Below are 25,600 nucleotides of genomic sequence, written 5' to 3'. Positions count from 1 at the left end.
TTTGAATCTTTCTGTGCTTTAGGAAGTATGTGAAAGGATGGTAATGTATTTTGCACAGTGCCCAGGATTTAAAAGAGTCAGAATCATGTCATCAGCAAAGAAGTTTAACAAATAATATTTTTCTCCTTTATTTATTCCTTTAATTTCTTTGTTATCATAAAGCTACCACTAATGTTTCTATTAAAAAATCAAATAATGGTGACAAAGAGAAACCGTTTTGTCCCTCTTGAAAGTATTAATGGTTCTGAATCATAGTTATTAATTCTTATCTGAGCAAAATATGATTATAAATTTGATCTATTGCGTTTAAGAAATAGCCACCAAATTCAATTTTCTGTAATGTTTTCTTAAAAACATTCCTTCAATACAATCAAAAGTTTTACAATGGTTAATGATATTCAATAGTTTCCTATTGGGGCCTGATATATTCCTTTTGGGGATAAATCAACTTCATTGGGTTGTATCATTTTTCCTACAATTAATTTGAGACAATTAGCTACAATCTTAGTCTGTATTTTATCATCTATATTATGTAGAGGTATAAGAGGATATTTCTTGTAAATTGTTACCTGGGTTGGGGATTAAAATTATTTTATCAAATCAAATTAAATCTTTATTACAGTCATAGACCAGCATAAAAGTTATTTCAGATTTTCACCATGTTGATGGGAGTGAACGTCCTTGGTGCAAGAAAGTGTTAATTAACCAAAATGGCTAATTAACAAACATTTATTTAAATCCCTGATAAAATTCCCCTGGAAAGCCATCAGGGCTGGAGACTTACAATTTTTAATACTTTTTCTAACTTCCATAACTTCTGACTCTGAAAAGAGGAAATCAAAATATTCTACATCTGTTAAAGATCATTTTGGTAAGTTAACTGGTTTTTCCAACTGCCTGTATTTATTGACTGATCCTGTACTATTATATTTTGCCCATAAATTCTTAATCTTTATATGTAATGCAACTGTCACCTATTCAGTCTGTTTTGTACCATGCTCATGTGAGTTAGAGGTTTACCCCTTGTAACAGCTTTCATAGTGCCCATCTTGTTAAAGACGTTTGCTCTGCAGCATTTCATTTGAAATAATTTCTCAGGGTCTGAGCTAAACGTTGCTCCACCCGTAGGTTGTGAAGCAAGCTATAACCGAAGTGCCAGAAGAAAAAATACAGAACACTTTTTTGAGATTAAACTCCAAGATTACCAGTGCATGATCTATAATGAGGATGGATGCAATTTCTACTTGCTTTAATTAATTAAACAAAAAAATCAAACCCAATTATAATCTATCCTTGACCAGGATTGATACTATCCTTTCATTGAGGGATTTGTGCCCCCCGCCATATTAGTAAGCCCATAGATTTGCATTAATGCCTGTAGCTTCTTGAATACTTAATACAGTGGAACCTCGGGTTACGAATGCTTCTGTTAACGAACTTTTCGGGTTACGACCAACTCCGGCCGCAAAATTTTGCCTCGGTTTGCGAACTCCGCCTCAGGGTACGAACAGGATACGCGACCATTTTCCCTCCTGTGACACGGTCCACGGCCATTTTTCCGCCCCTGACATGTGGTCCGCGGCCATTTTCCGCCCCTGACACGTGGTCTGCGGCCATTTTTCCACCCCTAACACGTGGTCCGTGGCCATTTTTCCGCCCAACACGTGGTCCACGGCCATTTTCCGCCCCTGACACGTGGTCCACGGCCATTTTTCCGCCCGACACGAGGTCCGCGGCCATTTTCTGCCCGACACGTGGTCCGTGGCCATTTTCCGCCCCTGACACGTGGTCGTAGGGAGGGGGACTCTCCCTCCAAGCAATAGCCGCCTCCCTGTCCTCCACGCCAGAACGGATTAACGGTAATTACATTGAACCTTATGGGGAAAATTGCTTCGGGTTGCGATCAATTCGGGCTGCGACCAGAGTCACAGGACGAATTAAGTTCGTAACCCGAGGTACCACTGTACTAAAATACTGATCTTTTATTCTGATGAACAGCCCTGCATCATTATTTAAATCTCCTCCCAGGATTAGATTTTCTCATCCAAATTTCTCCAAACATTTTTTCCCCCTAAAACCCATTTGATTTGATTTGGGGTGCAAACGGAGGCTAGTATTACTGTTTTATTATCAAATTTTCTCTTAAGAAAGATAAATCCCCCTCCTTTTCTTTCTGGATCTTTTCTACTTTCAATTCTATGTTGGCTTTAATTAAGATGGCCACTCTGGATTTATTAGTACCTTCAGCAAAAAAAAGTTTTTCAAAATCGGTAATCCTAACCTATTGTTTCCTGCAAGGTAACTATTGATGGGTTAAGGATCTTATATCCTCTATAGATATTCTCTTCTATTGGATGTTATATATTTGCTAATTCTAGCTCTTTTTAATCAAAACTCCCATTCCTCTAACATTTAAGTTACTACTGTATTTTACATTCAATCATTTCAGCTTTATATTTCTCCAGTGTACATTTTGCTTCCCTAAATAAGGCATTACAATAACTGCTACAAAGCACACAGCCATCTTTTGAGCAAGCAGATAATTTGATTAAGTTGGAGGAGGTTTTAGAGAAGTCATTTAACTTAATCCTCCCCTTTTACCTGAACCCTCCCTTCTCCATCCCATTGCCCTAATTCCTATCCACTCTCTGCCAACAAATATTGCCCTCCCTGACCTTCTTTTTTTAAATAATAAAGTCTACTTCTTTACTATGTTCTTCAAGTCCATTTATCTTATCTTCTCAGGGTAAATCAGCCATTCTCCAAGTGCCCAAGTTCACCTTCTGATAATTATTCATGAGGCTGTCAAAATTCTGTCCATTTTGGAGAGAGAGAAATAATCTCCTTTTCCTGAGGTTTAAAGACAATTAACTTAAATGGAAACTCCCACTTATATCTTATTCCTCGTTTTATAACTTATTCAGTTAGAGATTTGAAATCTCTCCTTCTTTGTAAAGCAATTGGGCTTATATCCTCTCAAGTGCCTCTAATCCTTAAATTGTTCCTTCTGTTTCCATCCTGAACATAAGCCAATTTCATGTTCATATCTTTTTTTAATTATGCCAATATCAGTCTCATTTTATAGCAGTGTCTTAAGCCTTGCTAGCTATCTGAGCAATCTCTGAAATCTGTTTAGTCATATCCTTGAACTGCTTTTTAATATGGTCAGACATACCTTCAAAGTCTTTACAAAGTACAGTTGTTGATTTATCCCATTCTAATTTTAACCCCTGCTTGAATTCTTCCATACATCATTGAATTATTTGTTCAAGATCCTGATTTCAGCCAGAGCAATATTTATAGTTTTCAGTTGTGCTCCCTGGAAATCCTCCTCCTTCATTTCTTCTTCATTGCCAGAGTGGGCTGCTGCTTTAACTCTGTTTGAATCTTCCAGGTATGCCTTTATTTGTTCACCTCTTTGTTGTAAAGTTCCTTTCCTGGATATCTCTGCCAATTATTCTTATCACCCAGTGAAGTTTTGAGCCCAAATTTAACAACTGAGATTTTAATATAGCTGGTTCAGAAGGACAGCTAGCAGCTCAGCATGTCATCTTTCCCCATGGCTAGCCACTCCCACATAGGGCAAAGATTCCTAAGATGCAAAAGGCGACTGGGTTGTTGTAAACACAGAATCTGCAAGAGGTGAAAGTCATTGCAGAGCAACAGAGTTTTACTATCCAGTTCCGCACATAGTGGCCTGAACAGCTGTTGGAGAAAATGCTTGGCTTGGCCTTCCTCCCAGCTCCCAGACCCAGAATTATGATTGGATGTCAGCACTAGTTACAGTCCTCAAACAGGACAGAACAGGAACCTTAGCAGGTTGCCACATGAAATCCAAAAAGAGAAGTTGTCCACTTAGCCTAACATTCACCAGATGCCTCTTGGAAGCACAGAACCAATATACAAGGGTAATGGAAGTCCCTCTTAATTGTGGTCCATGTTGTTTAAGCACAGAAAATTTAAAGCACTACCAAAAATAATTTCTCAGAGTTTGCCTGTCTCCTGAGACAGGGGTGAATAGGTGTTTGTTGAAAATATTTAGACAACGAACTATTCCTTCTGCTAGGCAAAATGGCTCAGTGAATTAGGTAGCTGTCAGCCTTCCCAGGTAGAGCAGACAGGAAACACAACAAAATGAGCTAATTTTACTTTATTGTAAGGCTACATTAACAGAATCTTGCAAGCCTGAAAGTACAAATCTCCTGCCATCTCTTTTACAGCCTGATATGTTAGGGAGGTTCCTTTCTGAGTTTCTTTCTCTGTCTGTTATGCAGCTGCAGGCTATGCCCCCACTTACCTGATCATTCCCTAGGCAGTATCTTTTCCTCCTGTCATTCTCACATACCATTGCATCACCCTCCCCTTCTGGCTCATCCTCCCCTTCCAAATTCCCAGGGCAAACACGTTGTGGGCTGTGAGAACGAAATGTAGCTGTGTTGCTCCCCTCTTCTCCTGGTAACTCCCTGAGTTCACATGAGGTGCCCTGTAAATCATCTGCTCCTGTTGAGGTGACAGCTGCCTCTCCCTTGGGAAACTGTCGGTCTCCCCCACCCCAATGTCCTGTATGCCTGATGTGGAAGGAGCTGATTCATTTCCCCCTACTTGGTCTCTTGCTATTCCTGAGGCTCCCTCCAGCCCATAGAAGAACTCCTCCTGCTTGCTTGGTCAGCGCCTGACTCCTGCATGGCTGGTAGTTGCTGAGGATGGGATTTGTTGGGGTACTGGTTGTGAAAGCAGTGCACCAATTGTGGTGCATGCACATCCGTTGCTGCCTCCCATGACCTTTCTGACTCTAAGTAGCCTTTCCAGTGTATCAGGTACTCAACACACTTCCCTCTGCATCTAGAACCTAACACCACTTCCACCTCATACTTTTCCTCCCCATTTACTACAATGGGAGGGGAATGCTGTCTGTGAACACAGAGTGCAGGGGGGGTGCTCTTTCACAAACAAAGAGTGATGGAATACAGGGTGAATTTTCACCAAAGCTGGCAATTGCAAACAAAATGCTACTGGGTTGATTTGCTTAGTCACTGGGAAAAAGCCAATAAATTTCAAGTCTAGTTTCTTGGAAGGTCTCGCAGAAGTTAGAAATTTTGTAGAAAGCCACACCAAATTCCCTTCTGCAATTCTAGCTCCCTGTTGTCTATGTGCATCTGCTGCTTTTTTGTATGTGGCCTTTGCTAGTTCAACCTGCTCCTTTAGAGGCTTTGGGCTGCTTGCCTTTCGTGCAGGAAATCTGTGGTGCAAGGGACGGTGCTTTCTTATCTGGTTGTTGGTAAGACCCATGGGTGGAATCCATAAGTTGTCTGGAATGGAGACATACTGATAGAGGAGTGTGCTGCATTGTTGTAAGCATTTTCAGCAAGAGGTATGAGATCAGTCCAGTTGTCTTGCTGGTAAGAAATATAGCATCTTAAATATTGCTGCATTAGTCGGTTAACTTTCTCAGCTTCTCGTTTGCCTCTGGATGGTGCTGTAGTACTACCTCCCTTGGGGGAAGAGGCACATATAGATGTCCATTGTGCAACAACGGCCTTCCCTCCACTGTGAGAGGTGTAGCAGTACCTTGTTGGGCTCCCTGGAGGTCATCCATCTCGGCCATGGCATATGCATCCTACTGCTGCTACGCCCTAATCTGATCAAAGAGATCCACAGCTTGTCTTCCTGCTCCCAGCTTTTTATGTTGGTCTAATTTACAGTGTGACTCAAAGTTGCATGGCTGGAGTATTGTTGTTGGGGGGGGGGGACTGGGGGACCTCATACTCCGGCTTACATGAAAGGGCATCTGGAAATTTGTTCTGGGATCCTGAGATGTATGAGATATAAAAATCAAAGCAGGATAAAAGTTGTGCCCATCTAATTTGCTGAGGAGTGAGGGATTGGGTGTTTTGCAGAACCTCTAAACTCTTATGGTCTGTACAAACTTGTATAGGGTGGGCTGCTCCTTCCAGCAGATGTCTCCATTGTTGAAAGGCATTTTTTACCACCAGCAATTCTTTATTGCAAATATAACAGTTCTTTTTTGCTGGGAGGAGCACTCTGGAGTAAAAGGCACAAGGTAGTAAATCTGCCCCTCCCTTCCTTTTCTGCCTAGAGTAGAACTGCTCCTACCACCACATCTGAGGCAGCTATCTGCACAACAAAGGGATGGGATGGGTCAGGATGATGGAGGAGGGGTTGAGAAGCAAAGAGCTGTTTTAACTCTTGAAATGCTGCTTGCTCTTGGGTTGACCAGGAGAATCGCTGACATTTTCTTAAGGGCTGAGACAGCAGTTTTACACGGTCAGCAAAATTAGAAATGAATTTCCTGTAGAAGTTAGCAGAGCCCAGAAAGAGCTACACATCTTTCACATTATGGGGGGAGGGGGTGCCATGATAGAATAGGCTGTACCTTTGCTGGATCCATGTGTATGCCTTCTGTGGAGATTCTGTAGCCCAAATAGTCCAATTGAGGCAGGTCAAATGCACATTTTTCTAGTTTGGCAAAGAGCTTGTTGTCCCATAATTTTTGCAATACATTTCTGACATGGTGTGATGGAATGTATCTACGAGGAGGAAAATGATGTGGGAGATCAAGGCTATCAGGAAGGAGGGGGGAGGAGGCAAGAGGCAGAATAGTCCACAGGGGGAGCGTGAGAAGAGAAACAGATTCAGGATAGCCACCGCCTAGAATCTTACAGCGTATATCCACTAGTTGCTGTAGTATAGATTTAGTTTGGCAAGACTGATGTCAGGCCCAGCCCAAGAACAATGATGAAACAATCCAGTCCAGTCCAGTTCCTTTATTTGCTTACACCTTATAGACAGAATCTTTCCAAACTAAATCTATACTACAGCAACTAGTGGATGTACCCTGTGAGATTCTAGGGAATGGCTATCCTGAATCACTTTCTCTTCTCATGCTCCCCCTGTGTACTATGCTGCCTCTTACCTCCTCTCCCCTCCTTCCTGATAGCCTTGGTCTCCCACATCACTCTCCTCCTCATAGATACATTCCATCACACATGGGTGACATGGAAGAAGGGATCTTTGGAATAAACTAACATGTCATCTAAGTATACTACTACATATTTGTCTAAAATTTCTGCAAATATGTCATTCATAAATCTAGAAAAACAGATCTTCCCGTTACCCAGGCCAAAAGGCATCACTATGTATTCAAACTTGCCATACCTTGTATCAAAGGCTGTTAAATACTCATGTTGTTCTATCATTCTGATTACGTTGTAAACACTTCTCAAGTCTAGTTTTGTAAAGATATGTGCCTTTTGTAGCTGGTCTAGTAGATCTGAGGTAAGTGAGAGTGGATAATGGTCTCTAATTGTCACTTTGTTCAAGTCTTTATAGTCATGAATGGTACACATGGGGGCTTCCTTCAGAGTGGATGCTGTTTCTCCTTGCTTTTTGGGGTTGAAAAATGTAGGTACCAATGCTGATGAGCTGGAAGGGCAAATGAATCCTTTTTTGATGTCAATATCCAGATATTCCTTGAGGATGGCTAACTCATGGGTAGACATGAGATACTGTCTATTTGTTGGGATTTGGACTCCTGGCTTCAAATTGATGATCCAGTCACAAGCCTGGTGTGGGGGTAACACAGCTGCCTCTTCCTCCCCAAACACATCTGCAAAGTCTGCATATTTTTCTGGTAGCACAGATCCTCCCTTGTTCTGCATTGGGGAGGGGAGGTAAGCTTTCAGTGCTTGTAAGCCATGTTGCTGGCATTTAGGGGAGGGGAATAAGAGTATCCCTTGTTCCCAATTTACACCTGGATCATGCAGCTGAAGCCACTCTATTCCCAACATCATGGGCACTTGCAAGGAGGCAATTACATAGAGCATTATGAACTCTGTGTGATCTTTGATTGTCAACTGCAACTGATCTGAAAGAAAATCAGTTCAACAACTCAGTGGAGATGACAGCATGGGATCACAAGAGTGCAGAGTGGATCTGAGAGAGGTACCAAAATGATGCATGCAGAGGTGACCAGAATCTATATTTCAAGCACCCATCCACAATCTTTGTTAACCCTGTCTTTGCTGCCCGGTATAATAATAGTCCATAATACTAATCTACACAATTTCTGCCTCCAGAATCAAATGGGCCCAGGAACAGCCACCAGCATGCTAAGGCAATCTCCAGGGCTCTTGGTGGCTCAGCTAGGTGGTGGCAATGCAGGATAGAATCTAAGCCCACAAAATTGATTATATCATGGCTGTTTTCCTGCAACATTCTTGTAATCTTCCACAAGAATAAAAGCTGGGAATACATCCTCCAATCCAGTAGTGACCATGAGTCTTTCTCAATCATTCCTACTGTACATTCAGCTACTGCAAATGGCAATGACACTCTCCCGTCTTATAATGCTGAATGAAATATAAAGAGATTTCCAATTACTAATCTGAACTGAATTAAAGAGGGAATTTAATTAAAGCGGGAAACAGATTCTGAAGAAGTTAATTAAGGTAAAAAAATATATGTATTCTCATCTACTGCTATAGACTCCTGACGATTGTGGTGATTTTTTTTTTAACTGAGTTTTACAATATTTAAAATAGGGATGATTTCTTACAGCTTATGAATGAAATTGCACTTTCTGAGGGATACTTATGTGACCCCAGTCTGGAAGCATGTATTATTTGAAGAGAGCGTTGACTGTGGCTATGGGACTCAGCAGTAGCTAATATTGGGGCCATCAACATACTTTAAAAAGATGATCAGTCTGTAAAGAGGGCAGAGCAATTCAGAAGGTATGACAGAAATACTGGGCAATAGAATATTTATTACACTGCCAACTATTTTATCTTTATGACAGTCTTTCCTCTACCCATATACCCTCAGGAATATACCGTGTTTAAAATACCTTATTTTCAAGTTATTATGCCTAAAATGAAACAGTTGCTTCAGGGGGGCAAACTGAGGATTGGGGCCAAGTCTTCCCACCCACCCCTTTACTGCCCTCATGAACAACCATCTAGATCCCAAGGCTTTCTGGAGCAAATTTTGAAGGGATTTTTAGAGGGATGTGTTGTGAGACCATCAAGTGATCCATCTATGGAAAGCAACTGAAATGTTGGTGATCTGGCCAATCAGCCAGAGTGTGAGTAGGCTTTCAGAGTGTCAAAGGGGAACCAACCCAGCTTCTCAACAATACTAACAACCTCCTGGAAAATTGTTTTCAGAAAGGCTGTTAGTATATTATTTTACTTGCTATTTCTAACCAACCACTAGTTTCATATTTAAATTTTCTTTTATTTCTGTTTTGTAATATGTTTCTTCCTTCTGCTGCTTTGTGCTTTATATTTTGGGATTTCAGAGCAACATTTCCATTATTATTTAACTGTTCCAAAATATTTAAATTCTTCTGCAAAATAAGGTGGGATATAAATGTATTAACTAATTAATTATATTGTTTTGAACAGCCAAGGAAATTACAGCAAAAAAGTTCAGTAACAGTTTTTTAAAGAATTGCAGCCTACATACATTTCAGCAGGGATTCCATGAAGAATATTTTGTGCAGCTAAAGGATATACATTGTGGTTACTTGAGTGATACTGGGTGATAACTGCTTGGAAGCAATCTACAGGGGCCAAAACCTTGATATAATCTGACTCATTCTTGCTGGTGGAAGGTGTCTGAACTCAACATTAGTGACCTTAAGTTGTAACAGCTGTAGATGCAGCTATAATTCAGAGTTGCAGACAACAGCTCCTTTATGGCTATAAAAGCTAAGAGAGATGTCAAAACTGGCAAACTGTCAGACTGCATATCAGGCATGGCAATAAATGTTGACTCTCCAGAAACTCAACAAGCTTTCAGTAACAAGCTAAGAGCAGAAGCTTTGCAGACTCAATATGGCTACTTAAGCTAAAGTTGCTATATTGCAGATGTGAACAAAGTCATGCACAGAAGATCTGCCTCCTGAAGATTGTTATCTATTTAACAATATTTATAGCCTGCCCCTATCCTGACTGATTCTGGATGGGATACAAAAAAGTAAACAACAAGGAACTAAAACCCAATACAAAGACTTAAAGCCATCAAAAATCAAATAAGCATAGAGCCTAGATGCCCAATAAATTAAAACACAAATGGACCCAAAGTGCTTAAACTTATTTATGAGAAACGAACAGGGTTGGGGGTGCCAATACTCCAGGAACAATTATTCCATAACATCGAGGACACTGTAGAGAAGGCTTGTTGCCTGCCTAGACTCCATGCACCTTGTGAAGGGAAGGGACTGCATTAACATTGGGCCCAGAAGCCAAATGGCAACCAATAAAGTAGCTTCAGAATGGGTGTTGTAATCTGAAGGGGATTGTCCTTTCAGAAGCCTGGCTGTACAGGATTCTAGGTTGTACAAACTATAGCTTCCCTGTCTCTTCCAAAGGTAGCCCTATGTAGAGCAAATTACAGTAGTCTAAGTGAGTGGTGATCAGGGAGTCTTGGTCCAGGTAGAGGCATAACTGGTACACCAGCTAAAGTTGGGTGAGGACTCCCATGGCCACACTTTCTACCTGCTATTTAAGCAGGTATTGACGGTCCAGGGGAACCCCCAAATCACAGACCAATTCTTTTGTGGGAGTGAGTACAACTCCACCAAGAGCAATAGCTGGAAACCTCGCTGCTAGATTAGCAATTTATTTTTAGTATAATTTCATCTGTGCTTATTTTGCTCTTATTTTGTCCTGTTCAGATCTTCACAGCCTCCAGGTACCAGTCTTTTTTTCCAGTCCTTTTGAGTCAATGGACTTTTGCTAATTCTCTCAGCCCTGAGAGTCAAGATAGCAGTTCCATGTTTACATAATGGTCCAGTCTGACATGAGAATCATTGGTTCCCAAATTGCCTGCTTCAACCCTAACACATATCACTCTTACTTTTTTTATCCCCACTTAAAAATGAATTTTAATAAAAATGGTTTGATTCCTAAACAAGAAAATCTCCATAATCTACAGATAGAATGATTCAAAACAGAAATAGAACCTTATACAGAGATGGACTTCTAACCAGCAGGTGTAAGTCTTCCCTATCATAATGTGGGAAATCTCTCCTAACAGCTTTGCAAAGTTGCCCCTGTAAGATAATTTTTGTCACAGTAATATTTCATTTTATAGCAGATATTTATTAATCAGAACTAAAGCTAATATTTAACTGTTGCATTCTTATAGTCACTTACCTAGCAGTAAGTCTCATTGAACTCAGTGAGGCTCATTTCTCAATTAGGATATAAAAGAAATCTTTCACTAATTTATTTTCCAGAAAAATGATATCATCTGCCAAAATGGAATCTGTTATGATACAAATGGTGCAAAGTCCACCTAATATGCACCTTACATATTTTCTAACTACAAATTTTCAAATAACAATGGGCACACTTTGGGAAGACTGCACACGAGGGAGGGAGGGAGGGAGGGAGGGAGGGAGAGAGAGAGAGAGAAAGAAAGAAAGAAAGAAAGAAAGAAAGAAAGAAAGAAAGAAAGAAAGAAAGAAAGAAAACAACAACAATTGAGAAATTGTGCACACACACACACACAAAAAAAACCAGATATCAGAGGTAATTGAATTAAAAATATTTGGGGAAAATGTACTGTATAGAAATATGTGGTGTTATGGAAAGTTTTTTCCAACACTAGCAGATTTTTTTTTCCTTCAGAAAATAATAATTTGCAGAAAAACTGATAGAGAGAACTAATAGAGTACTTGAAGTCAGAATGACATGGAGTAGATTTAGCTGAGCTGTAAAATTCTTAATTCTGAATAGACTATTCATTTATTGAAACACTTTGTCTTTCCCATTCAATAACAAAAGCAATTTTTTAAAAGTTATAAACATAAGCTATATATTTCTTTCATTATGCAATATAAGGTTTAGCAATTAATTATAATACTAACATCCAAAATTCAGCTTTCCAAACCACCTTAAAATTACAGCGCCACATGAAGCTATCAAAATGCTTTTTCAACAATTCATGGAGTATACAGGGAATGCATTCACCACACTGTTACTCTTACCTATAAAAACATTTGTTTTTGAACCTTTCAATTTTCTTCCACTAATCTAAAATATTACCACTGTGAGTTCAGAAATTTCTTTACAACACACAGATGTGAACACACAAGCACACAACATGGCAACTACTGAGGTTTCTTTTTGGGTCTTACTAATATGGCTTTATACAGCTGAAATATACAAGACTTCTTGCAGCGTGCCCTCCATCCTGTTGTTCTAGTAAATGCTATATTTCTATATTTCTTCCAAGAACAACCTCATCCAAACAGATTTTTTCTGTTCACTGCTATAGCTCTAAGTCCACAATGAATAGCTTCCTGTCTTGGTGAAAATAGCATAAAGTGCAACATCAGTGCCATGCAATATATGAAACACACTCGAGAAAAAAATGCATGCAATAATGCTGAAACATTTTATTTAAAGTTTAAAAGAGTTTACCACCTGACCCTAATTTATGCTGGGTGAGACTTCTGAGGGGGTAAGGTAAGATTTTTTTAAAAAAATAAAAAATAAATAATTCACTTACCTGCAATTTCTTCTAAAGAATTTGCTCTCATGTCTAGTAAGACTGTGCCATTAAGGATACAACTTCTCAATTCAAACAAGCTATGAAGTGATAAAGTAGCAACGTATGGTTTACTCCACCTCTCCCCTCCATCTTCAACATCTTCTTCAAACTTCAACCACCTCGGTAAACAAAATATTTTAGTCAGACCTCCTCAGCTGGAGTAGGCATGCAGTATGACAACCACACATACAAACAATCCACAAATAGTAGATAGAAGATAGTATGGGAAGAAATATGGGGAAAAGAGGGAATTGCCAATACCATCTTTCTAGGTTTACAGTTCATGGGATCAGAAAGCCTATTATGAACAAGAGATTACCAGAAGCTCCATCTTTGTATCTGAATTTTTTATTCAATTTGTATCAGGAAGATGATAATCCTGCTATACTGTATGAGTCCTACATTACAAGGATTTCCAAGATTGTGTGTATGTTGCACTGACAGGAAAAAAAGGGTATATAATTGTCAGAAATCATTAGGTTACTTTAATAATACAGTAAAGCCTGTTAACTTTATTTCAGTTTCTACTTTCAGCTAAGGATATACTAGGGCTAGGCAACTTTTTTAAGCTGGTGGGTGAATTTGGAATTTTGAGAGCATCTTTTGGCATTCTTGCAAAATAACAACTATGGTGGACATCCTAAGTCACAAAACAATATTCACCAGAAGACAACATTGGGTCTTCTGTTTCCTCTGTGCCCTATACTCTCTCAGGGTGATTCTTAACCCTGCCCTCAACCCCCAGCTTACTTTTGTCCTTTTTCTAGGCAGAGAGGCAAACTTTCCAACAAAGTATTGGGTTGAAGTGAGTTATCATATTTACTTCCTAAGAAAGCCTGTAAGGCTAGAAGCATTCTAGCAGATAAAGATTATCCTATCACTGGTGCTCTATTTCACAACATTCCTGCTTCCCACTGAGGGCAGGAAACCTCACAGATGTTAATGACTTGCCTGTGAGCACATTGTGAACATCACATTGCCTCCCTGACTATTAAACATGAAATTCAGCTGCGTCATAGAGGATAAACTTCATAAGGGAAGCAATCACATCCTCCTAGCCCATGTGGTTCTTTATCAGCAAAACTGCAGAATGCTCTAAGTTGTAAACATGGAGCTGTTTGTCATCTACTGAGTAAAAGTATGACTCCAGCATTACCACATCTTCAAGCTTAAATGGAATGGGTAGGAATTCTTCATTTAAATGTGTTTGCAAGTCTATGGAAACAAATGACGAGAAGTATCTCCTTCTTAAGACCTTCTCAAAAATGGACTGGATGAATTTTGATCCACATACACAATTTCAGTGGTTTTCCCCCACCTTCATCTAGCTCAATAATTGTATTCTACAATTATTGAGCTAGATGAAGGTGTATTCATGAATTGTATTGTATTCATTTCCACACCAACTTTACATAACTGAACATCAAAGATTTTTTTCTGTTTATCTGTTTGTGGCTCCTGTTATGACCAAGCACTTTGTCTTATACTGTTGCATGTCGATTTAACATGTGGTAAATACATTCTTGGAGATCCAGGAAGATGAAGCAAGAACTGATGAGGTAACACCCAGGAATGTAATCAACTAATGCACTGTGGCTGGTCTCCACCTGAACTGGAAGGCCCACTCAAAATGTAATTCTTCAACAAACTCTTTAGGCATCCACAGATTGACTATCAACCTTACACAGGAACTGAACATTCTTTCCTGGAACACTGCTGGGTGGCATTTTAAGTGTGGGGATAGCTCTTTTATAGATTATATCTCTGAATATAGAATCATTATGTTACAGGCAGCCTGGTCAACTGAAGACATAAAGCTTGGTAATTATATTGTACAACCTCATAAAGTTACCAGAGCTAGGAAGTGGGGGCATGCATTTGTGTTTCAAATAAGATACAAGCAGTGATGACCAAATCGAAATCCTGTGACCAATTTGCTATGACTATAAACCTCCAATTTAGGTCTTGTCACTTCATAATCACAAATACATATCTTCTTCCTCAGCCACTACAAAAACAAGTGAGAGAATCCTGGCACATGTTAGAACTCTATGTAACACCTTTAATAGATGCCAAAGGCTCTGATGACATTAGCTGAAGACCTTAACAATTGGCAAAAATGTATATGCACTCTATGAACAACACTGCTCTTTTCCTGCTCTAGATACAGAGTTAGCTCCCTTTTCAACACAGAGCTCCAGAAATAATGGAGTTAACTTTTCTAGAACCAATCATATAAAAGTATATCTTATTATTGATTAACCCTTTCAAAAGGCTGAGTTGTTTTAGCAGAAGCCCATGTTATTATAATAAAAACAACAACCTAGGCTCAAACTCTTTTGATCCAGCATAATAATTTGCTTAATACTCACTGCATTATTTTAGCTACATCTGTTGTCTTTCTAGAAGGAGCATCCCTATCATTAGTCAACAGATAAATGGTCAAATTAGTTCTTTTATTTATTATCATTTTTATTGCCAAGAATGTTACTTGTGGAATTTTTTGCCTCAGGGGCCCAATAACTTAGCCGGAGGAGGGGTGTTATCTGTAGCTCTGCCTCAGACTGCAAAATGTCTTGGGACAGTTTCTTGCTTTCTAAAGGTACCAATTTCCTCACTTAAATTATTAATTTGGATCTATTACTTTCTGAATAAGTGAACCACAACATCCTGGTCCAACTTAAACATACCATTAAAGATTATAGAAGCCGGACTTGATTAACACATTCTGTGAGATAGTTCATCATGAAGCAATGGGTTCAGTCCTGAAGTTGGTCAGTCTCTCACCTAGGATGACTTATATAATTGATTTATCCCCTACTATTTACCTTCTCTGTTTTCAGGCAGAGCATGTAGAAATGGAATTTACCACCTTATTCTCTGAGGAGGGCATTCCATAAACTGCCCCCCATTCCAATTTTGGGCCTCATTTATTAGAATGCCCTTCTCAGAGAGGAATACCTGGTGTTCACATGGATATCATTCCAAAACCAGGCAAAGCCAATTCTTTTCTCTCGGACAATTTTAGAGTTCTAAACTCGGTTTGATGTTAAGTCTTCAATCTACCATGAAATAATGAATTTTAGGTATTTAACATGTGCTATTTATTTCATAACCGCTCCAGGAAACTTTAAATTTTTTAAATATTGTTGTGGTCTACATTAAAAACTTGAATTATTCAGTGGGTTAAAAGTATAACACTGAAAGAGCTACTCTGCCTTTGACAGTTATTCACAATTGTGCCAATAACAAGTTGTTGTGGTTAATATTTTGATTTATATCCTGATTCTCTACTCATGTCTGAGAGTATCTGTCTCCCTCCCAAGCGCACCCCACCCCTTTCTGCAACTATTAAATATATACAAGCCTTGTTTATTTTTCATCTAAGAGAAAAATGAAGTTAAAGTCAGGTCCTAGAATGGAAAAATGTGAACTTTATTGCATTAGATTATATCAGGCCCACGCACGCGCGCGCGCACACACACACACACACACACATAACTTCATGTACTTCCGTTTGTTCTTGAAACTTCTTTTTGAGGTTCTCATCAACTCCATCCAACCACACCTTTCTCATTTTCTCTTGCACTTATCCCATTTCTTCCCCTTCTTTATTCATTTTGCAATTTGAAACTCATTCATTCCATCTACCTGACCAAGCCTCCTATTGACCAAGCCTCCTATTGGCCTTTAGAATAGAAAAGTAATCAAGGCAGAATTATATTAGAGCACATTTAATTTATAAAGTGGCTGGGATGGGATGTCAAGAGGGGAATATCATACATAGTTTCAAATGGAGCATTGTAGGGTTTTATAATCTACCAGGAGTCGAAATGGAATCAGCTGTATACAAATAATGTAATAAATAAATAATTTCCCATTCCATTCAACTTACTTTTATAATACTCGACCCTTTCTTCCATTTAATGAAGAGGGCAGAAGCTGCTATTATACACAGCCCATCTTCATTTCTTTCGAAAAATATTCATTCCTTGCAATAGACCACTGCCTTTATAGCAACGTTTGTATATCTTAAAATATCTCAATTTTTCCACCTTGAGTAATGTTCTACAAACGTGCACACATTCATCTGGTTTTTCATCATGTATGTATAATTTGCAATTGCTTGTTCTATTTATCTATCTAAAACTGCCTTGATATTTGATATGTTAATTTTCAGAACCATACTTGTTGCTGCATTGCACAATCTATTGCTACAAACCATTCGGGGTCTCAGCCAAAAATACAGCATCATCTGCCGATAAAAGTACATATACATTCATGTGCTCAAGCTTTAATATTCCTTATTAGTAACTGTGCCATAAGCATTCCTTAGACTTTTATCCATATAATGCAGTTTTGCACTTTTTAGTAGTATAAAATGTAGATTGCCAGCCTTAGTTGTATCCTTCCTGTGTGCAATATTCCCTGATATCAGTGAGGTCAGTACCAGTCTGTTTTGGCCAGTATGTCACAAGAGAACCAAAGCCCAATTTTATGATGCCAATGCTATTCTGTGCAAGCTGGGATATCTAATCCAAAGACGACTTTGCAATCCATCATACTGTTGTCACATCCCACCAACTAGGAGGCCTATCTAGGGTACTGACACCCACTCAGGAGATCCCAAACTATAAACTGTTAAAGCCATAATTAACTAATGATATACTGGAAAACTGTAGTCTCTGTATTTTATTCCCCTTCTTTATTCATCTGTATTTTAATTTTTTAGTCCTTCTTCTTTGCTCTTTTTATGGTTGTTTATATACTTTCTTTAATGTCTAATGAAAATAATTAAAAAAAAGTTAAATCCAGGAGAGATCCTGGATTTGAAGAAAACTGAGTAGTATAACAACACTAATTCTACACACATTTAAACGATATGTTTGACTTAAATCTAAATGGACATACTGTGCTTCCTGTTTTTTTCTGCCAATGTTCTCTGAGTATTAAGCAATGCGCCATGTGGAAGGAAAAAAATCCTATTTACCTGGCAGTCTCCCTCCACTCAGCATCCTCTCCTTCTCGCCAGCAAAGTTCATCAAGCTCTGTGAATAAATCATGTGGGATGTGCTCCTCGTCATCATCTTCTGTTCCAAGAATAAACTGCACCCTCTGTGAAGGAGTATCTAGGGGAAAAAAGGGGCAGTGCTAAGGACGTTAAACAGGAGACATGACCTTACCAAAGCAGCTGAACAGCCAGCATCGTGATGTGATAGAAACGTTCTACACATCACAGTAGACAAATGTTCTATGATAGAGGAGATATGTGAAATTTCAAGAACATTTGTTTGTTTGTTTGTTTGTTCATTCATTCATTCACAAAATGGCTGCCATGTAAGAGAGATTTGTCTGTTGACAAAATAGTAACATGAATGAAAAACACCCCTTTGCTAAAAGACAAAGATTTATGCTTTCTTGCACCACCCCATCCAATACCCCAACATGTTCCTTACAGTCTATCATACCTTCATCTCTTTTCTTTTCTGAGTAGGTAGGCATATTTCCAAACAGAGCACTGGGCTGATCCCCCTCCCCCACTTTTTTTAATGATTTCTAACAAATACCTATAGCACTTAACAGATTGGACAGAGCCTGGCTGATGTAGAGGAAAGTGTCAGTGGTCATACTGGTGCTCACCCCTAATGTACATAAAAACTGTTAAAGTAGATGTGGCCCCTATGAATAGTTCACTTAGGAGAGTTCCTGGATTCCTTTTATCTTTCCACTGGGGAGAGGAAACTAAATATTCACTATAAATGTAAGATTAATTTAAACATCACAGTGAAAAAAAATTACTTTAAAAAAGAAATGAATACAGTATGCAGATGTCAAACAACAAGAAACCAAGGATAGGCAAAATTCACTGATTAGGGAACAAAATATTCTGTGGAATATTCCCTTCCCTCTCTGGATTATTTTAAAGTTCCTCTGGATTTTGTTCTGGGGAACATTTGGTAATTCTGGAAGTAAAACTTCTGAACTGGAGGCAGTTTGAAGTGGTCCATTGTGGTTCATCCCCCAATAACCTGTTTCATCTGCAACACCATGTCCAGAATTCCTTGACCTACTTCTGGTTTACAGGATTTACTTTCCAGCGGATTAATTTCTGGTCCAGAGGATTAATTTCCAGAGGAAATGCAGTATGGTCCTGGGGTGAGTTTTACACATCTCTGCAAGAAAGGAAGAGGCATGTAAAGGTTCATTTTCAGGGGGAGGGGGTATAGATATAACACTACATGGACATCTGGTTTTAAAGTCCACACCTGCTTCTGTGCTGGGGCCATTCTATACATCCTGCTGTTACTTTTAGAAGTCAGATGCTGGTTCTTTTCCTGAAGGTTTCTGATTTAGTTTGGTTTAAAAATTGATAGGTTTCTTGTTTCAAGAAGCAGTAGGAATCATGAAAAATATAATGCCAATAGGAATTAAATGCACTAAAGCTATAGACAGTAGACAACTGAGTTTTCCATTAAAGCAGTAATCTTAGTGAAAATGGAAGTTAGAGAAATTCATGAAGTTGGCATATCCCCATGAAACGTTCCATGGCAGAGAAAGACTCTTCACAAAAGAGCAGCGTCTCACTGCCTTGTGCTTGGGGGGGGGGGGGCAGTGCCCTCATTATAGGGGATTTTTGACTCACCCTACCTCCCACCTCTTGGGATCCTGCTGTAACTCCATGCTGATCTGATTAAGTAAAGGAGCTGAATGTAGCCTATGCCAGCGTGCCAGACATTAGGCATTTGAAAGGCAGCAGAGTTTTGCCACCACGGCAAGCCCAGAAACAGGGGGAATGCTAGTAATTTACTTTCTTCTGTATTTGCGCAAAGGGTAAAGGGACGTGTTTTAGGCATGGATCTTGAGTGGGCAGGGTGGGGCACCTAGTTACTAGCTGGTAACTGAGCTGCTGCTGCTGCTGTTATTATTTCCTTCAAGTCAGTTTTTGATTCATGGCAACTGCCTGGACAAGTTCCTGCAGTTTTCTTGGCAAGGTCTGCCCTTGCCTCCTCCCCAGGGCTGAGAGAGAGGGACTGGTCCAAGGTGACCCAGCTGGCTTCATGCCTCAGGCGGGACTAGAACTCACGGTCTCCCACTTTCTAGACTGGTGCCTTCACCACTACACCAAACTGGGTCTCAACTGAGCTTTTAAGCGAGCGCTAATTGGCTAACAATTCTCTGGGGTCAGCTATTAGCCAGAATGGCAATCACAGACTGGCTAATGGTTCGCTGCATGCTCTATGAACTCACAAACCTGTCCAAGCTTATAATGTGCTCTATATCCAAACAGAGGTGCAAATAGTCCTGGGGTGGAGGTAAAGGAAGGGAATGTCTGTTATACAACTAGATGTCTGCTTGCACAATAGTGTTTCCTGCTGTCATATTTTGTTGTTAGAGATGTTAATACAAAAGTTGCAGAGTTCCCTATTATAGTTGTTGGAATAGTTATTAGATTTTAGGTAACTCAAGGCAGCGAACACACCTAATACTCCTGCCTCTTATTTCCTTCACAACAACAACCCTGCGAGGTGGGTTGGGCTGAGTGACTAGCCCAAAGTCAGCCAGCCAGCTTTCCTGTCTAAGGGAGGCCTAGAACTCACCATCTCCTGCTTTCTAGGCCAGCACCTTCACCACTGCACCAAACTGGCTCAGAGGAATTCCCTGCATGAATAGGAGAGTATATAAATGACCCTTGAAGTTTGTTCCAGATTTTAAGATATGAATGCACCAAAGACTGCATTAATACAAGATCTACAGAACTGTGTGTGTTACAGAGGGAAACCTCCTGGTTGCATTGCCTTTGGAGGCATTAAATAACAAATTATGTCCAGGCAATATTTACGGTGCTCCTTGTTATCTCAACAGTAAAAGGGTTGTTGCTTTGTTCTCAGCGGCCTTAAAAGCAGTCAGATTTTATTCTTTGATCGTTACAAAGAGAAACATCTCTTTGTAACGATCAAAGAATAAAATCTGAATAAAATCTGCACTTCTGGAAAACACCTTACACCCCTTGGAGAAATTTTCAAAAGGAAGGGACACAGATATAGAGGGAAGAGGAAGGACAGGAAGAAGAGCCGCTACTGTGGTGGCAAAAGGTACTCCCCCATACACTTGTGAGTACAACGCTACCAAGGCAATGGTCAGAAAGAAGTGGCCTGAGCCTGGGCCAAGAAGGCCCAGGAGGGGGGAGTACATTCAGATTTGTGAGATTCTGTTACTACAGCTTTACAATAAAAGTAGTTCTGATCTACACGGCACTGGTTTCCTGTCTGGTCCACCCTGAAGAGCTGACAATGGGGGGTGGGGGGTGGGCAGGGAAACACATCTGCTTCTCATTTTTTGAAGGTGCTACCAAACCACTGCCACCCATTTTGCCTCAGTTTCAATTAGCTTCCAGAACAGTAGCTATGTTAGTTTACAGGCAGTGTGGATGCCTCCCAACCTCTGTTCTATGGCCTCTAGAGCATCCCTAAGTGCTCTGTTAAGTTTTCAGTAATTTTCTTTTTGTTCCCCCAAGAGGTGCAAAATAGGTGTCTCAAACCCCCATGAATCTCAGTGCGTTTATTTTGCACTAATCCCCTCAGATCATCTCCCAAAACAAAAAACTGACAAATGTTGCTGTATTGCCTAGTGACTTCACAGTGTCTCAGATATATCCCTGCAGTTCTCCCCCCCCCCAATAACAATAAAATGTTGTCCCTGACCAGAAAAAAAAATCCTTTCCCTGGTCAACAGCAAAAAATTCCTTAAGAGCTTAATAAGAACTAGTTTTCATAAATTACAGTCCATTTTGTCATCTGCATGAAACTCTGATCTTCGGTTAGCAGGTATTATATTGTACATACATAGGCAGAGAAAGAAAATAAATGTTAATAATACAGACTGTGACAAGTAAAAAGTGTAAGCAAAAAGAGGGTTAATGCGTATAAAATAAGCACGTTGACAGTTCACAAAACAATACTAAATTAAATTACTAAATTAAGTACGAAATTAAAATAGTGCTAAAAGCACTAATATTCCAGCACACTGATTAGGTCTTGTTGTGGAAATGAAAACTTATCAAGGCCACAGACTTAAATCAATAAAGATACTTACTGGCCACATGAATGTGTACACATGATACCAAAGGAGGAACAGGGAAGGTAACAAACAAGGACCCAATTATTACGAGTTTAAAGTAGGTTACACTGAATTTTTTATAATACACAAATAGCTCTCCTTTTATGGACTCCCAAGAGCCATATGTCAAATAAGCCTGAGGAATAAAGTTTAGCCTGCTGTAAAATCCAGCCAAATGGATGTCTGTGTTATTAAGCTCTTTAACTTGTCCCAGCCAAAATTATCATCAATGTTATGAAGGATAAAATGTGAATATGGACTGCTATTTTTACAAAGCATCTTAAAAAGACAGAAAATCTTAACAAAGGTAATGAAAATCTTCATTATTATTCCTTTATTCAGAAAAATTATTTTACCCTTGAATTTGTATAGCATAAAAATATCATTGATATATCCCATGAACTTCTTTGGGTCTCAGAACTATCAAGAAAAGGCACGTAGATGCTCCGTAGTCAGATTCAGAAAATCAAAGCAACACGTAACCTTTTCTCTTTCTCTCTCTCTTTCTCAAGCACACTCCTTAAGTATGCTGGAAAAGTCCGTGAAATCTATTATTACCTAGATTATTGCACTGTTAAACTTATACAGTTTTTTCATTACATGCATGTATTGCACGAGTTTATTTCCTGTTTTCATACAGTACATATTGTTCTGCTCTGGGGCAGCACTACAATCTTTCTAAGCAAGCATCACTTAATGAAATGAAGAATGAAACAGAATCAAAGAGAAAAAAACCTCTAAATTCTGTGCCTTAACAGATTATTTACTTAATATATGAGGGTTTTGACCATAGCAACTGGTTCTTCCTAAAATCTACATGTACACATAGTCTGTTTGCTCAATCTCCAACCCAACCATGTTGAGCAGCAACACTTAAAGACTCTAGTCACATTTACTTGAAAGGGAGTTTTTGCATGGTTGCTGGAGATCTGCCTAATGCAAAATCTACGATCGAACAGAGAGTTTATTGCAAGTCAGAATCTGCTTCAGAGATTGTCCACTGTCAAAGCACAGAGGAACGTTGGGATGAGAATAGCATCCTTCACTACTGCTCTGAGCAGGTCTATACTGATATACTTAGCTTTGTGCAGAACATGAGGGTGAATATGAACTAGTTAAAATCTTCCAAACTGGCAAGAGGCAGGGCTTAAAAAATGCCATTTGAACAACTGAACAATGCACAAATAGCTTTGTGCCCTTATGCTGGAAGATTTAGAGCTTCAGCTGAAAATTTCAGATCATTTTTTAAATTGTTGTTGCCAAGGTGACAGTTATGAAATAGGTATTTAAAACACATACTAGTTAAAGTTCCTCTCTAACCTCTGAAAATGCAACTTGGTTCTTCCAGAAGCAAACACTTAGCCATGTCAAGTTGACCTATGTATTATCAAATTCATCACACATTTATCCCACTCCTTTTCAGAAGACTTTTACAGAGTGAGGAAGTTCATGCTTGCTTAACACTGTCAGACCCCTGAGTATTTCCAGGTCACTTGGAAGGAAGATGCTTTTTTTTTCTTTTTCATTACTTTATTTCCCCAAACCTTAAATTCATAAATGGATACTAATGGATACTGACAGTTTGGGGTCTTTTTTTTTTTAATGGAAGCATACAACTGAAGGCCAAGACAAAAAGACATTTGTGTCACTAGCAGAGTGTTCTTGAAAGGAGAAGGCACAATCTGAATCAGGATTTTCTTGTTATGGAGATGGGGCTGTTATGGGGCTTAACATTCTGATTTCAAAACAGCTAGGAGGCCCTGGTCCTTTTTTAACACTAGAAGAAAAACGCGGGGCAAATGGAAAGGTTTCCCCCCCCCCATGAAAGTGGCAGAAAAAGGGAACTAATCTGAATTGCCTTGCAAAGTAAATGACAGACTGCAGAGAGAGGATCAAGGACTAAAATCCCCCCACCCTACAACTGCTACTCTGCCTTACATGTATTTTGTAATTCTATGAAAAGCAATTTATCCAATTGGGCTCTGAGCCATAATTCTGTACTGCTAAGGGGAAGAATATATTTTAATGTGACTATGGAAACAAAACATTATTATTACAAAATGTTTTTCAAGAAGAGTTTGAAGCATCTCAAGAATCCCAGAATGCAAACAATAACAGAAAGCCTTATTTAAAAGAAAACTAGCATAATAAAACAGATTAAATGTTTTCCAATAATCTCTGATTCATTTATCTCCATCCACCATGAAGAACTGCCTTAACAGAGAACTCTTTCTCTTTCTATAGCTCTGCTGTGCGTTTGCATTGTAATCAAGTTTAAGTTGCATCAAGTCAAAGTTGCATCCTGGTACAGAAAGGGGAAGAGCCGGCTGAAAATAATTTAATGAATTGATAATCCATTTTTACTAATAAGAGACACCAACCTTTCTATATCCTGTACTTAAATAGGATTTTTATTATAAATATGAAACCTCGCAATATCAACTATCACAAATTCAGCCTTTGTTAGAGAACAGTCTGGAAAATGCAGAACTTTTTAAGGATAATCTTGCAGAATTCTAGCTTAATAATGTCTTAAAATTATGTTTTTATGTTCTGGTTCTTTTCTATTTATTTATTTATTTATTTATTTATTTATTTATTTATTTAACTTGTATGCCGCCCATCTCCCCCAATGGGTGACTATATTTGTTGTCATTTCATGTTTTGATTTTTGTAAACCAATTTAAAATCAGAGCGAGAGAGAGAGAGAGAGAATGAATGAATGAATGAATGAATGAATGAATGAATGAATGAATGAATCCTGGTGAAACCTCTAGAAAAAAATAGGAATAACTCCTGAGAAATTATCTACATTGACTTTTTATTGTTTTAATGATCTTCTAAGTTACTCAGTCCTAAGACGGGTAGTCATAAAGTTGAGAACATGTGATATGGGTTATTATTACTGGTACTCTTAATGCTTTGCTGTGTAAGACTGATTGATGAAAATATTTTTATAATTTGGTTATTGTGTAGTGATGAGAAATGGGAAGAAGAGGGTTTTTTTCTGTAATATCAGAGAAGGTACTAAGTTACTGTAAATGCTTGTACTTGTCTGGAGTCATTTTTTATATGTCTTTCTTTGTCCTTTTTCTTTTTCTCTTTCTTGTTCTCTTCTTTTTTTGTTTGTATATCTTTTCTAATTATGCATTAGCTTTTAATTATGTAAAACTCCAATAAAAATATTATGGGAAAAAAAGAGCATGTGGTATGTCCATTATTGATTGTAATATCTGTTGTGTCTTCCTAAACCTCATGGCCATGTTAAACTAGTGAAGAAACGTGTCCTGAGATTGTAAATGCCCCTCTCTAAAACCAGAGATTGCATAAAGTTTCCCAAATTGGATCTGCTCCTCTCTTCATTTAGAGGGGAGAAAATTAGTGGAATAATCAATCAATCAAATCAGCGTTAGGTGATTAAGCGAGTGCTAGCATGTTTAATCTCTGAGCTGAATAAATAAACTGGAACACAATACTAAGTATCTTGATTATTTAATAGGGCAAATTCCTGGATGGAGATGCTTCACAACACATGGGAGAGAGTACAAAGCACCTCTCTTTGAACCTCTAAAGCATGGATCATTAATTTTGCAGAATTAAATAACAAGTTTGGTTTTCCTCAGAGTACTTCTTGGCATTTATTTAGTTTAAGAATTTGTTATTTGATCTGTCTGATCTAGATACTATTATTGCTTCTGCAGTTCCACAGTGGTTAGAATGTCGCAGGAATTAACAAGGGTTCCAAAACTAATAACCCTTTTCTATAGTAACTACTATTAATACTAGTTATTTATATGATCTCTGAAATAATGAGAATGAATATCCTATCCTAGTAAATGGGTAGAGGGCTGCTTTAAATAAAATGAAATTAGTTTCCTAATGAATCTAAGATGAATTAATA

At 38.8% G+C, this 25,600-nt stretch overlaps 1 protein-coding gene across 1 annotated transcript in view; it reads right to left on the bottom strand.

Moving 5' to 3' along the window:
* The window catches only part of SLC4A10 (solute carrier family 4 member 10), a 190,614-nt gene that overhangs the window by 77,334 nt on the left and 87,680 nt on the right, over positions 1-25,600 (bottom strand). The window contains exons 4-5 of the mRNA XM_088146648.1: positions 17,573-17,711; positions 12,541-12,701 (exon numbers count right to left, since the gene is read on the bottom strand). Of these exons, the coding sequence (XP_088002774.1) occupies positions 12,541-12,701; positions 17,573-17,711 (300 nt within the window). The remainder of the gene's footprint in view (positions 1-12,540; positions 12,702-17,572; positions 17,712-25,600) is intronic.

Source organism: Python bivittatus, unplaced genomic scaffold (genome assembly GCF_059951505.1).
Source record: "Python bivittatus isolate LINGU-HERP-01145 unplaced genomic scaffold, Pbiv_v1 ctg000480_np1212, whole genome shotgun sequence".
Classification (NCBI taxonomy): Eukaryota; Metazoa; Chordata; class Lepidosauria; order Squamata; family Pythonidae; genus Python; species Python bivittatus.
Note: the sequence above shows the minus strand (reverse complement) of the source record. Positions and strands in the feature narration are given on the sequence as shown.